The 13,117-nt window shown below is 48.7% G+C and overlaps 2 protein-coding genes across 2 annotated transcripts; one reads left to right on the forward strand and one right to left on the reverse strand.

The window, feature by feature from the left end:
- Positions 1-689: 689 nt before the first annotated feature.
- On the reverse strand, positions 690-2,185 carry HO133_004041 (uncharacterized protein; the record flags this gene model as incomplete). Its single annotated transcript, XM_037294960.1, has 3 exons — positions 690-1,354; positions 1,413-1,739; positions 1,792-2,185. 3 exons carry the CDS (start codon positions 2,183-2,185, stop codon positions 690-692), a joined length of 1,386 nt encoding a protein of 461 aa, XP_037149007.1.
- A 10,059-nt stretch (positions 2,186-12,244) lies between these two features.
- HO133_004042 (uncharacterized protein) lies at positions 12,245-12,941 on the forward strand (the record flags this gene model as incomplete). The annotated part of the gene is given in 3 exon segments (XM_037294961.1): positions 12,245-12,632; positions 12,694-12,707; positions 12,723-12,941. 3 exon segments carry the CDS (start codon positions 12,245-12,247, stop codon positions 12,939-12,941), a joined length of 621 nt encoding a protein of 206 aa, XP_037149008.1.
- Positions 12,942-13,117: the final 176 nt, after the last annotated feature.

Below are 13,117 nucleotides of genomic sequence, written 5' to 3' on the forward strand. Positions count from 1 at the left end.
GAAGCGAAAGACCGCTCAACGGCCCACGGCAACTATGCTTATCAATACAGATCAACCAATACCTCAAACAAAATGGTTTCATGATGAAGTGATACCAGAGCTTTGTGCCCGTAGCTGCTGCCGCAGCGATGCTCATCTACGTTTTGAGGTAAAAGTGAGGAGCCTGCTGTCTGGCATTGGTTGGCCAAGCAATTACCACTGACAAGTCTACTCGGCGGCAGAGCTTCGCAATGTCCCGAGCGATTATCGTGATTGGTCTTGGAAAGTGTGAAAGCGTGCGCATGCCTGTAGTCGGAGCGTCGGTCGCACATCGATAGATTCTGCTTGCTTCTCCACCCCTCAGCGCTCAATCAGGTCTTCGAAACGAAAGAGGCAGTCCTTCATTTCAACTCTGTTGTATTAGTCAAGAATCATGGTTGCGCTTAGTAGACTATGGCCAGCACCGTCATGCGCATAACCTTAGTCGAAACGGATCTGAACCGGAACTAGAACCACATCTGCGACATCAACATCCAGCCAGCTGCTATCGATAGCTTGTATCCAAGAATCCACGATGAAACCTTTGGAGCTTCACCACCAAAGTCTGTCTGAAGACCTGCTTACGAAACGACGCATAGCAACCCAAAAACGATGATTCACTTCTGCAAGGTTGTACAGACATTTCGCGATACACACTTTCGTCCATGCGCTCACTGGAGGTCCGCATCTGCGTAGATGATTGCAGGCTCGCCACCATAAAGAGGTCCGAAGTCCTCTTCCTGGACCTTCGCCAATATTGTCGGCTCTGACCACTGATCTGGTCCCTTGGTCACAAGCGAGCTGTTGGGGAGAGAGCCCCATGTTGTTGGAGCTATCCAGTGTTGTGGGGGTGAACTCGAGATCGGAACCGATAATGGCGTCATATGTGCCTCGGAAATCGATGTATTGGAAGAGTTGTTGCTCGTTTGCAATGACGGTGGATGCATATCTGATGCCCTTCTTCTGTAATCCATAGAAGCGGACTGAGGATGGTAATGGTTTTGGTTGTGGTTGTGGCAATTGAGGGAAAGGTCTTCCACAAGACCAAACGACATTGATCGCTGTGCCGAAGACCATCCAAAGTCGCTCCTCGATGGTGCAAACGATGTAAAGCTACTCCTAGCATCCGGGGCGCTGTGGATCGAACCAGTAGGCCCCGGCAGATGAGGCGAAAATCCCGGAGTCATTGGAGAGCCTGAGTGCCTTCCCCAGTAGGCATGCGTAGAATCACCGGGCGATGAATGACCCGCTGACGTCGGGCCATGGTCCAGAAAAGGCGAATCCCATGAAGGTCGATTCTGCAGTGGAACCTCAAAGGCGTTGGTGATTATCGGGCCTGGGGAGAAGAGTCAGCTGTGAGCGCTAACGGGGTTTGGAGATGCATCACAACTCACCTCTCGTCAGCGGAGAAATTAGTCCACTGATAGACCCTCTTGACGTGGTAAATGGAGCTGAGAGAGACGGCTGTGAAAAAGCATTGAAATCTTCGGTGCAATCCAATGAATATGGAAGATGATCTCCAGCTAAGGCAGGTGAAGAATCCGATGAACTCGACGCCATCGTGCCGGCTCTCGAGGAGGTACGAGGTCGTCTCTCGAGCTGCGGTTGCTGGTCTACAGGGAAGAAGTTACAGTCTTTCTTCAGTCGTATGCAGTTGGCACATCTGTTCTGCGGGTCGTCTGGAGCGAGCAAGCATCTTATCTTGCGCCGTCTGCAGTGTCCTGCGAATGAAACTCAGTGACACTTCTGACATGCCCATAAAAGAATACATACCGCAAGCCACAGAGGTGCGATGGTAGCCCAACTTATTTCTTCTTTTCTCTGCCAACGTCATGCTCGGATCGCCATTTGGAAAACCACGAACGTTGGGTGTTGATGCAGAGCGCTTGAGTGATGCCGAGTGTTTCCTGCGTCGTCGCTGCGAGAGCATGGCGGCGGTGTTGAGCGGCATCATGGTTGGTGGCGGTATGGAGGTGGGATTCCCGTGGTCAAACGATGTTGGTAAAGGGTCCAGCGGCGGTTGCACCTCGGGCTCCTGTACTGCTTCTTCCGGGTCTGACGCCATGACCATGTCCTTTATATTTCTTCCTTCTTGGGTAGCGAGGTCTGAGGTGGGTAGGTGAGACTGGTGTCTGGGTTTCACCCTCGAAGAGTTCCCCGCAGCCATATGAAAATAGAATAATCTGTCGACATGCGGCTTGAGATCATCTGCTGCAAGTCGAGTTTCAAGGGAGGCGGACTACCCCAAAGCTCGGATATCTCTTTCTGATTGGGCTGGGTCTAACCAGGATTGCGGGAAAAGGGAGAAACAAAACCAAACAATGCAATGTAGCAAGTTGAAGTAGTTTCGACAAAAGGATTTTCTTTATTTGGAAAAGCCCAAGTGAGGCGACGCAACGACTATATTGAAGATTGAAAGCTGCTGTGGTTCACAGTGGACGGTCTTACTCGGCGACCCGCGCTAATGGACGTAGGGTAGTGGCGGCGAACAGGAGTACAGATAATAGGGCCGCAGTTGTCCAGGCCTCTTCTGGATTGGCGTTCAGAGCAGTGTGCAGGAAATGAGAGGAAGGAATCTCCCGACTGGACCAAGTAGCGCTGCGGTTGGGCTAAGAAGTCCAAGGCCTAGCAAAGTAGAGTAGTAGTAGAGGAGGATAAGAGATGAGGGGGGGGGCCGAGGGGTGGGGAGGTGAAGATCCATCAATGCAGTCTTGACTTTAGTGCGGGTTCAAGGTGGCCATGTGCTTCGCAGGCATATTCCATGACTCGAAACGAAAGGAAGTTGTAAATTGAGTCGTTGAGTCGTAGAGGATTTTGCAGGGTTCCCATGATAGTGAATGTACATCAATTGTTTGGCGAAGCAGGGCAAAAGTGTAGCTGGAATCAGTGCTCCAGGATGTACTTAGCTTAGGGAATAGTACTTTAGTGTTGAGATGGTGTGGAAGGCAGTCGTAGTGGATCGAATATGAAGAGAACCAACGACAGGGCTCGCTATGTTCCGCCATTTTAATCAATTCAATTCAATCAATCAATCAATCAATCATGTTTACCACTCGAGGCAAAGTTGTTCATTTTACCATTTTAGAGATGTAACCTGCCACTCGCTTCCTTTACTGCTAAAAGTGACTAGTGAGAAGAACTTGGCCCTCCTAGCCCTCCTATCGCCTCGTACCCCTAAGCTCCTAGCCCTCCAAAAACCCTCCTAGCCTTCCCTTACCAAAAAGAAAAAAGAAAAAAAGAAAAAGAGTAGAGACCCCCCTGGTAATCAAATAATCATGGGCGTCTATGTCAGGAACTAAGAAGTAAAAAGCATGGCTACCGATGATGGTGGGGTGGAAGCTTGAATAAAGGGACATTGAAGCGAAAGCTGGAAGATCTTTACGCCTCTTCACTGGAAAGAAGCGTATTTCACAGCTTCTCCTCAGTCCCTGCCCGTTGGCTACAAGCTAACCAATGACCACTGTATGAGTACCCTTGACTTGTAAATTCACGTAGAGCATCTCCGTGCGGGCGAGCAAAGCGTGATGAAGATCAGCACAGCAGTCTACACTCTTATCAAGCCACTATCGCTGAAGTTACCAGACAAGTACTTTTGTGCCACAGTCCAGGAGGCCAGTTAAAAGGGTAGCTAAGTGGTACTGTGGTACCCTGCATCTAAACCCATTGGGCGGTTGTTTCAGTATCGTCCATCGGACCATGACCGGAGAATTCTGCGCCTTTCCGCCGACCGCGCTGTGTCTAACCGTTAAAATCGCTAACATCCGGTTCCTGAATGCTAGAGTCTAGATTCGACGCAATGCATCGCTTCACTCGCTTCACGTAATTACTCCGAGCCACTTTGGTGTGTTTGATTGATGTTTTGCGGCAATAAGGGAAGCCAAAGGCAGGATGATGATTGCGGTGCTTAATACCCCCAAGTTCCGAGTAGAGAGGATACGAGGTGCACAGCCTTGATTGATTGATTGATGACGTTACATTGTTGCGTTTGCGGGTAATATTTCCAGAGAGTTGGAGATCTACAGCTCCCACGTTAAGCAAGCACGTGAAATGATCAACGGATCGACCCCCGAGTCAAAGCTGCCTTAGACATCAGACAAAGTATGCGCCTAGTTCCGTCACAGATATCTGTCCTTCCTTCCAAGCGTACAAGTCAGAGTCAAGTATACCTTGCGTTCCCCCCCCCCCCCCCAGTCCTTTTCGGACCTTTTCTGTGGAGGTCGAGTTTCTTGTCTCGGACACGTCGCAGATATGACGGTGGGCTTGAATCCAGGCCGAATCCATTGAAGAACGCAGTGTGTGCTTTGGCCTTGACTTGCAGTTGTGATTGCCTCTTCAATAATAATGGAATTAGATCATCCAACACGAGCATCGTCGAGCTCTGGACATTGTGATTGGTGCGCCAGATAAAGTTAAGCGAACAGAACGACCAACTACTTTACTTGACTTTACTTGACTTTACTTTACTTGACTTTACCTGCTTTACTTTACTGTAGCATGCCCTCCGCCTTTTTCCTCATCTCGGAATCTCCACATTTCGGATTTTCGGATCATTAACCGACAATACTTCTCCTTCGGTATCATTTGTCAGCCTTAAGAGAGAAATGATTGATTGCAGCGAAAAAGGCTCAAGCTGCCAAGATATGCTAAAGTAGCATATCCCACTTTAAGTTTACGAGCGTTGAAAAACTCTGCGAAGAATTCGCCTTTGCACCGTAATACCGTAACATCATTAAAGTAGGATTAATGATTAATGATTAATGATTAATGCCTCTTTCCATGAATCACGCGGACGTGGATGTGACGGACAAGGGAGATCAAGTTGATCTACACGAATGATACTTGATATATTTGCCTCATGGAGATCGTCATCATTTAAGAGGCAGGATAAGCGATAAAATGACGTTATCAGTCCCTGCTGACCACGAGCAAAGACCCACACACTTCACGTGCGTGGACGATCATGCGGAGATAGATGCCATTCCTGAATTCTGATACTTTAGGTAAAGTACACGTACTTATCTGGAAGCTGAAGCGGAAGCTGAAGCTTACTTTATAAAACCTCGCAGCTTTTGCTACTTTGGATGCTGATGCCCCGTGAGAAGGTTCCTGCAAGAAGTCCCTGCTGAAGCGGAGCAGCCTTCATTAGTATCATTATTATTGACTCTTACAGTATTGCCATCTTCGAACGATATCCCTGCGCATCTCAATCAGTACTCCGTACTGCGCCTTGCAGATAGATACTTAAGTTTCCCGAAACCAAATCACGCCGTCACTTGGGAGACCCAGCAGGTGGAGAGCCGCAAGTTCGCCATTGTCTCCCGCTTCCGCTGCCGTCTGCGAGCGGGATGCTTTTACCGGGTGACGCAGTTCGATGAGATCTAGATAGCTTGCCTACCGAGATACAAGACCTGTAGACCATCGACGTCGATTCAATCACGGCGTAGTTCGGTCTCGAATTTCACTGGCTGATAGCAAAGAAAATATTGGCCATTTGCACTGATGCTGCAATCGCTGGCACCACTGGAGTAGTCATCCTCGTTAGTAGGGTAAAAGATGGTGCGTCCACATAGAGTAGCGATGTTCTGACACCCCTGCGGCCAGCCTTCTAGCCAGCTGTTAGCCTGTTACGCAAAAACATAATAATGATATGCATGCATGCTCCGAGTGTAAAAGAGTGCTCAACCACTCGTAGGAACTTCCACCTGCCTGATAATTTCCGGACTGGAACGTGGAACAGGAAAAGATTCTTCTTTTTTCCATTCCATCGCTCTCCGTGTGAGATACCTTCTGCATGAAGCAAGGACCAAGGTCATCGTAGATTGGCTCCCTTTGATCGACCTTCGTCTTCCCCTTCTTTTTCTTTCTCATTTATCTTCCTTTTACCCTTTCTTCTTTTTACTTTTTTTTACTTCTTTTGTTCCTGCCTTTTTCCCCTCTTTTCCTCCTATGTTTTCTTGGTGTGATCTAGAATTGCCAGGGTCGAGCAGATACTCCAGAGCCACTCCGGAAAAGGAAACTTTCGTCTCAGAGATGGCAAAGTGCTGATAGAATAGTCCCCACCACCTTTCATGCGAACGGTTTCAGTACCGAATTAATTGGCATATAAAAAACCACATCATTATAAGGCCCCTTTGCATATAAAATACCGTTCAAAATAACGTTTTTCAGACGTAGGCCATAATTAGACTGTAAGATAGGGGTCCTAGTAGCCTGCTGAGTAATGGTACTTAATAGTAGGCCCCCAATGCAAAATCAGAAGTAGCCATTCAAGTCCATTGGGAATCTATTAAGTAAACCCTTATAGTAGTAAGATAAGTAGAATAATGAGTAGTCGGAGTAGGTACAGGCCATTTGCGGTACCCTACGCCCCCAAATCAGGTACCATCCCCCGTACAGAGGTATTTTCTCGTCTAATAAGAGCGTCTCTTCGAGCTCTCTGATTGGCGACAGTGAGCTTAGTAAGACCATTGACTAGCGCCTTAGGCCATACGATACCACAGTGTTATAAGGCCCCTTTACATATAAAATACGGTTCCAAACGACGATCAGATGGACGCTTCGGCTATATGGTAGTATCTTATATGCCAATTAATTCGGTACAATGACAGTGTTCCGACCAAGAATATCCACTATTCACTACTTCGCTCTATCATTGCTGCGGCTATACGATCCCCACCTTCCATTGACCGTGCATCCTGCAGGAACCCAGTTCCGTGTGGCCGCTAGGTCGTGCATTCTGCATGCTTTCGACGGGAAGTATCGTTGAGCCTAAGTACTTGTCTGACACAGTGGGCTCAAGCCTACTGTCCCCCACGCTGCAGAAGCAGACCGGTCAACGGCCGTCTCGCACCGCCACTGCCGTACTCAATCTTTCACCCGCACATGGCATTCCCGAGATCTCCACGTCGCATATCGCATATACAGAATTCTCCTAGAACCTTTCATTCCAAGAATACCTGAAACCACGGGACTCCTTTCGGGTGATCAACAAGCAACCACTTCATCTTCAACGATTCTTCGTGCCCGTCCACCATTGTTCCTAGGCGCGACTCATCATTACAAACATTGACGCGTTGTTTCGATATGGTCGAGATCTGGGTAGCGAGCTTCAGGGGCCATGTTCCTCTCCTCTCGACGACGTTCGATCTTCATCCATCGTCCGCCTGGAATGAGATCGAGACTTGCTCTCAGACCACTATAGTCAGTGATCGAAGCACATCTACCCTATCCTATCCGAAAGCTTCGATGATCAAATTTCTGTCGACAGTGTTAACGCATTAATTCCCTTGAGTCATGTCTTTACGATCTCACTTTCATCCTATGCAATTGTCTTGCTTGCATGCTTGCATGCTTGCATGCATGTCTCATTTTCGATGTCGTGATGTTGTGATGTCGTGCGTAGTCATATGGATCTTCCAGCAGTGTTGACTATCTGCGCCGAATGAAAATAGCACATCAGCTTGAAGATCTCGACAGTACCGGTCTGTGCCTTGGCCTAAAGAGGGACATGACACCATCTTGGGTACCAGATTTGTCAATTGTCTCGAAAATGCACTTTCATTAAAATTTAATGGTTAGCTCCTGATCAAAAACCCGTAACACTTACCTACTCCTGACAGCGTTTGAGTGCCCAGGTGGTGTAGCATCCTCACCAGTTTTCAGACTAAGACTCAAGATCGGGGCTCCATTCTTCGACAGGAAAATGAAAATTCCCGAGTATATCATACCGTGCGGGACAGAGACGAGAGGCACACACCCTTCAATCTTCGCGGCCATGTATGGTGCGACCATGAACCATCAACATTTTATTTGCACCCCTCTTCCGTCCCTTCCTCTTTCTCTCGCCATCTTATTCTCGATGAACATACTATTTTTGCGCTCCAGAAGTTGATGCTTGCCACATGCGCATGATCCAGAATGTTTTTATTGCTGGGCGCAATCAACCGACTCCGACCAATTTCCATGTCCATTTTGGTTGCTCTATATCCATTGGTTCTCCATCATCAGCAGTCCACCACTCTCAAACAGGCCTATCTCCCACCAAATATACTTGCTACCCAGCAAGCTTTCCCCTGATGGAATAGTGGTCTGGAGAAATGGCGAAAAGGCTCCCGTTGTTTAGAAGCCGGTGGAGACTGGCATCTCTCCCCAGAATGTCCTTATCCTCCACTTCTCTTTACTTCGCCATGGTGCAGGGGCGTGGACCTGCATATAATCGTCCTCTTTAGGCCAATGCCTCCTGTTTCCGATATCCTATCTTAAGGGTCGCCTAGCCTTGAGGACGTGCAAATAGATGGCTGCGAGTACGTCGAGATCCTTTAAGAACAGCAGACCACCAAGCTTCGGAGCCCAGGAAACTTGACGCCGGCTCGCGGAGCTTACTGTCCGCCTCTCTCCTAGCCATTGTGGACCCGTCAGACGTCTCGTACATTCCGTTGTTAGCTTATTCACAGTCCCCCACATGCTTCACATGCGGCCCAACGATGGAGAGCTGTTTGTTAACGACGATGAAAACGCCCAGGTGCTGGTACGTGCCAAGAGAAGAGATGTCCTTCATGATTCACAGGAAAAAGAGCAACAAGACATGGAACACGCCGGAAAAGCTCTGGAAACCCTCCTGTCATACTTCTCAGTTCAGAGTCCTATATACTTCATTTTTTTATAGAATGTTGAATCAACGAACCTGCGACCACCTCAACGAGTCTTTCACTAGCATGGTCAAGCTGCTGCCATGAACAGTGATAAGGCCTGTAACGAAACGAAATCGGCTTGTAGATCATACATTCTCCTTGTCCTTCCCAACCTTACCTGCCCTTATCATATTTTGCATGTCAGCCTCTCCCATCCACCGCCATTCACGGTCAGAGAAAGCCCGACGCCTGCCTGTTGTCAACCTGTCCTCCACAAAGCCCACAGCCTGCGTCTCAAAGTCGCGTCCTGGAGCCATCTCGCCGTAGCCAAGCTCCTCTTTTGCATACACACGGACCAGATGCGGATGATGCTCATACAATACACAGGACAAATGGCAGGGCCAGCAGTGCTCCCAGGCTCCGGTCTTGTTGCCATAGACATGGAGTCTTCATTCGATGTGGCTGACGCAGCGAGCGTTCTACAACAGAAACAGAGAGCAATGCAAAAGATTGTCATGGATCCGAGGAACCGTCTAATTTATCGATGATTTCATTAATGACTATGTCTAGTATTGGAGCATTTTGCAGACCCCTTTCGATGTCTACAGTCTTTGTTAGAGCTTCTGCTCATCGCCTATTCCCCCAAAGCACAAATCCGATCTCCTCGGGCCGTCGCATCTTTCTCGTGTCCAAACGCCCCACCGTTCTGATTCGGATTTCAGCACTGCTTGACTACTAGCACTATCGACGATCAAAGGTCAGAAAAGCACACCCGTGCGTAGACTGCGTGATTGAGGAAGGAACCAAGGACAGATGTCCCAGTCTCATCAGCTCTGTTAGGGACGACCGATGATTGATGCAAGAACGTGATACTATCCAGGGTTCCCACGCTCAGACCACATATCTCCTTGACATCTCCGGTTCTCCTCGCCTCTCCTTTTAACGTGTGACAGGAACTCTCTGAGTGGACAGCTCGAGCCGGGACTTGATTTACAACTTGGCAGCGCAATAGCACCGTCATTGACATAGGTACGAACGTAATGACTTTTTCGCTTCTTCGGCCGTTGTCGAACATGGGTCTTGCTTAGCAAAGGCCGTTTCTAGGGGCGCAGAAGACCATCCTTTCAGGGCGACGGCTGGGTGCTGTCGCATTAGAGAAGCTCGAAAATGACAGGGACCAGTGACGGCCGAGCAGTCTGTAGGCTGTGGGCAGGTGACGGGTGGAATTGAAGAGATCGAGGGCGGTGAGCATGGGGAGAATGTCACCGTCACGGACGCTGGAGTGCTGCATGATTTATTGGAACTTCGAAGTGGATCTTGCATAGACTCACAAGCTAAAGAATGCCCCTTCGGCCAATGGGCCCCCTTTCGATGGATTGGCTGCGGCATCAAGCCAGAGCCAACCCATAGTGGGTGCGTAGCTGTTGCCTGGTCCAGCGCGGTAGTAGTGTATCATGTCATGTGCGCACTCGAAATTGAGCCAGTCTTTGCGAGTGAAGACTTCACACCATGGGCTACTACCCCTGACTACGATCTCGAAGCCACACATTTCCTGCATGCTATAGACCTCACTGTTGGTGAGGTTGACGTGAGAAATTCTTGGATGGAACCGATCTACAATTGAAGGTAGATAGATGTCTCGAAATTTGAAAAGCTGCGTGTATCCGTAATGGTGGCCGAGCGCCGCATCATGACGAGACGCCAAACAAGTGTCGCCAGGCCTTAGAGTGTCAGCACCAAGATTATTCGTCTCCGGGATGAAGCTGCGCTCAACAATTTTGAAGACCAGTCAAGACCCAATAAGCCATTGGCAAAATTCTCTGTCGTTTCGATGACGCGCTTGGAGTCGCTGGCCCACAGTGTGAGCCTCTTTCCTGCTCTAGGTGGGTGCAGGAGTTGGCAATAGCGAGACCACATTTTGGCGCCTGTTGAAAATCTGAGAGTGTACCTGCATATAGGCAGGTGACTGCAATGTGGTTGTGGTCAAGAGTAGGATCTGCCTCCTCAAGTCAACGTCTCAACATGAAGGACGGGCCGCAAGAGGCAAGGCTAAGGCGAGGTAACCCCAGTCGTTGACAAAAGAAAGATCACCCTCGAAGGTGATGTTCGAGTGCTTGATACATTGGAGAAGATCTAGCATCCCTGGTGACAGATTAGCCTATGGAATTTCTCGGTTTGACACCAAGCGATATTGAAAAGTGCAGTAAAAGGTACGATTAATCACCAGCGTTAGTTGTTGGACATCGCTCAGAATGCTTCGACATCTGGCCGGAAGTACAACATACAGCGCTCCAAAACACTTCGATCGACCAGCGACTGACCATATGTACTTGCACCACGGTGCCACCGTGCGGTGGGAAGATGTTAATTGCAAAGGCAACGTTTCCATCAATCATCTTTATCCATGGGCCATTGCCACCCAGATGGTAGAACAGGGTCCCACGGACCGCTTTCCTGCAAACCGTTAACTACATAGTTAGAGAAGTACTACGAGAGTTGCTCAAATGGTGCTCAAATCAATTCCTGCCCGAGTCTTCTGTGACCAAAGCCTCTCCATAAATGTCCTTACGGGAACAATGATGGAAATGCTCAACATGAAGAAGATATGTAAGAGATAGTCATCCTACTTTGCTCACTTGATGGGATTTCTCGCGTTCTTCCAAAGCTGCTGTCAACTAAAAGAAGCGATGCATGGGGCATTGGGGATATCACCAAAAATGCCGAGAAAAGCGCAGGACTCTGGGATGTAAATCCAAGAATCACAGAGAAGGAATTAGCAGTCCATGAAACACTGTTGGCGATTCCGAATCAGCAACGTTTCGAACGATGAGGGTCAGATGGATAAATGAAGTGCGAAGGGTGGGAAGTAATTGTGGGAGGTGGCCAACCGGCTGTCATGCTCTCATATCCGCCAGTGTGTCCTTCAGCTCTCCATTTGAGCAGGGCATATTTACCATGTGAGTGTTTCCAATTTCCAAATTCCCACATCTCATTTGCGGCTTGCCAGTATGCATGGTGGGTTGCCAACAACACCGGCTCGCTTGATTCTTTTATTATATGTATCTTATTTTCAGAAGTACAACAGTTCGAGGGATTGTATCGTAGACTTGTACCACATCGACATGTTGATTCGCCTCACCCCACCACACCACTCAGCATGTCTGGCTTCTTCACCTTCCGCCTTGTCTTTGCTTCCGATTTGTCTGCATGTTACCGCCGTTCGGGTGCTCGGGTCTGTTCAATCCGATCAAGGGCGAAGATTGACGATCGCGTGGCAAATTCCTACCAGAGGCCAGCTCGAACCTGTGTCATTATTGAATCGATAGAGGAGGATTGGGAAATTGGGGAAGATCGGTGACTCAAACATGCAGATGAAGTGCGAAGCTCCCGCATACACTTGCCTCTTATTGGGGCTGAAGACGCTACTTCGGTTCTTATTCTTTGCACTATACTTTACATTTAACCCTGGCTAAAGATTGCTACTCGTGACTCATTTTTCTGCTACTTCTTCAAAAAGGGCAGTTACCGTGCCTAGAAGTACTCCTCTTGGCAAGCTACGCATCCACCACCCTCGAGAGAAACTTTTTATCCTCAACATGGTTCTCCTCGTTGAAAAGGCCCAAGAGGCTGATATACAACGACTGCTCGATATCATGTACGCTGCCTTCAGCAAAGACCCGTGGAATCGCCTCATGTATCCAAAAATCCCGGGTACAGAGGCCAGGGGCGCTTCCATTGAGCGTTGGCGAGATGAGATCTCAAACCATCCGACCATGCGCTTCATCAAGGCCGTGGACACGGACGTTGGCGAGATCATCGCGTTTGCCAGATGGAATATTTATGAAATGGAAAGACCAGAGAGCGAGTGGAAACATACGGAAGCGAGAAAGTGGGACCTAGGGACCAATGTTGACGCCGCCAACGAATTCTACAATGCCATTTGTGTAGAAAGGCAAAAGGTTATGGGCGGAAAACCGCATTGCTGTAAGTTTGAGTTGACTTGACCTTCCGTTCGACAATTCGCACTAAAATGATTGACTCCTAGGCCTGAACATGCTTGTATGTGAACCACAGCATCAGCGTAGAGGTGCTGGGAGAATGCTTCTGTGTTGGGGGCTCAAACTCGCAGACGGATTGGGGCTCGAAGCCTATTTGGAAGCATCGTCGGAAGGTCACCATCTTTACCAAAGCACGGGTTTTGTGGACGTAGAGACACTGGATATAGACATGTCCAAGTATGGCGGCCACGGCATCCACCACTATTTTGTCATGACACGGAGTCCAGTAGGCTAGATGTTGTGCGCTTCAGTCACCGTACAGGAAGTAGGGACATTGTGTCCTTACTGCTGGGGTTCCATGTTTTCTTGAATCACTATCTCATTGTTGTAAAATGTTTCCCTTCACAAGTCGGCATATTGAAAATAATTGGAGTGCCACCCTAAGCGGCACCGTGGCGATATGCAAAAGTA

The sequence above is a fragment of the Letharia lupina genome (genome assembly GCF_014066315.1).
Source record: "Letharia lupina isolate WasteWater1 chromosome Unknown contig_19, whole genome shotgun sequence".
In the NCBI taxonomy this organism is placed as follows: domain Eukaryota; kingdom Fungi; phylum Ascomycota; class Lecanoromycetes; order Lecanorales; family Parmeliaceae; genus Letharia; species Letharia lupina.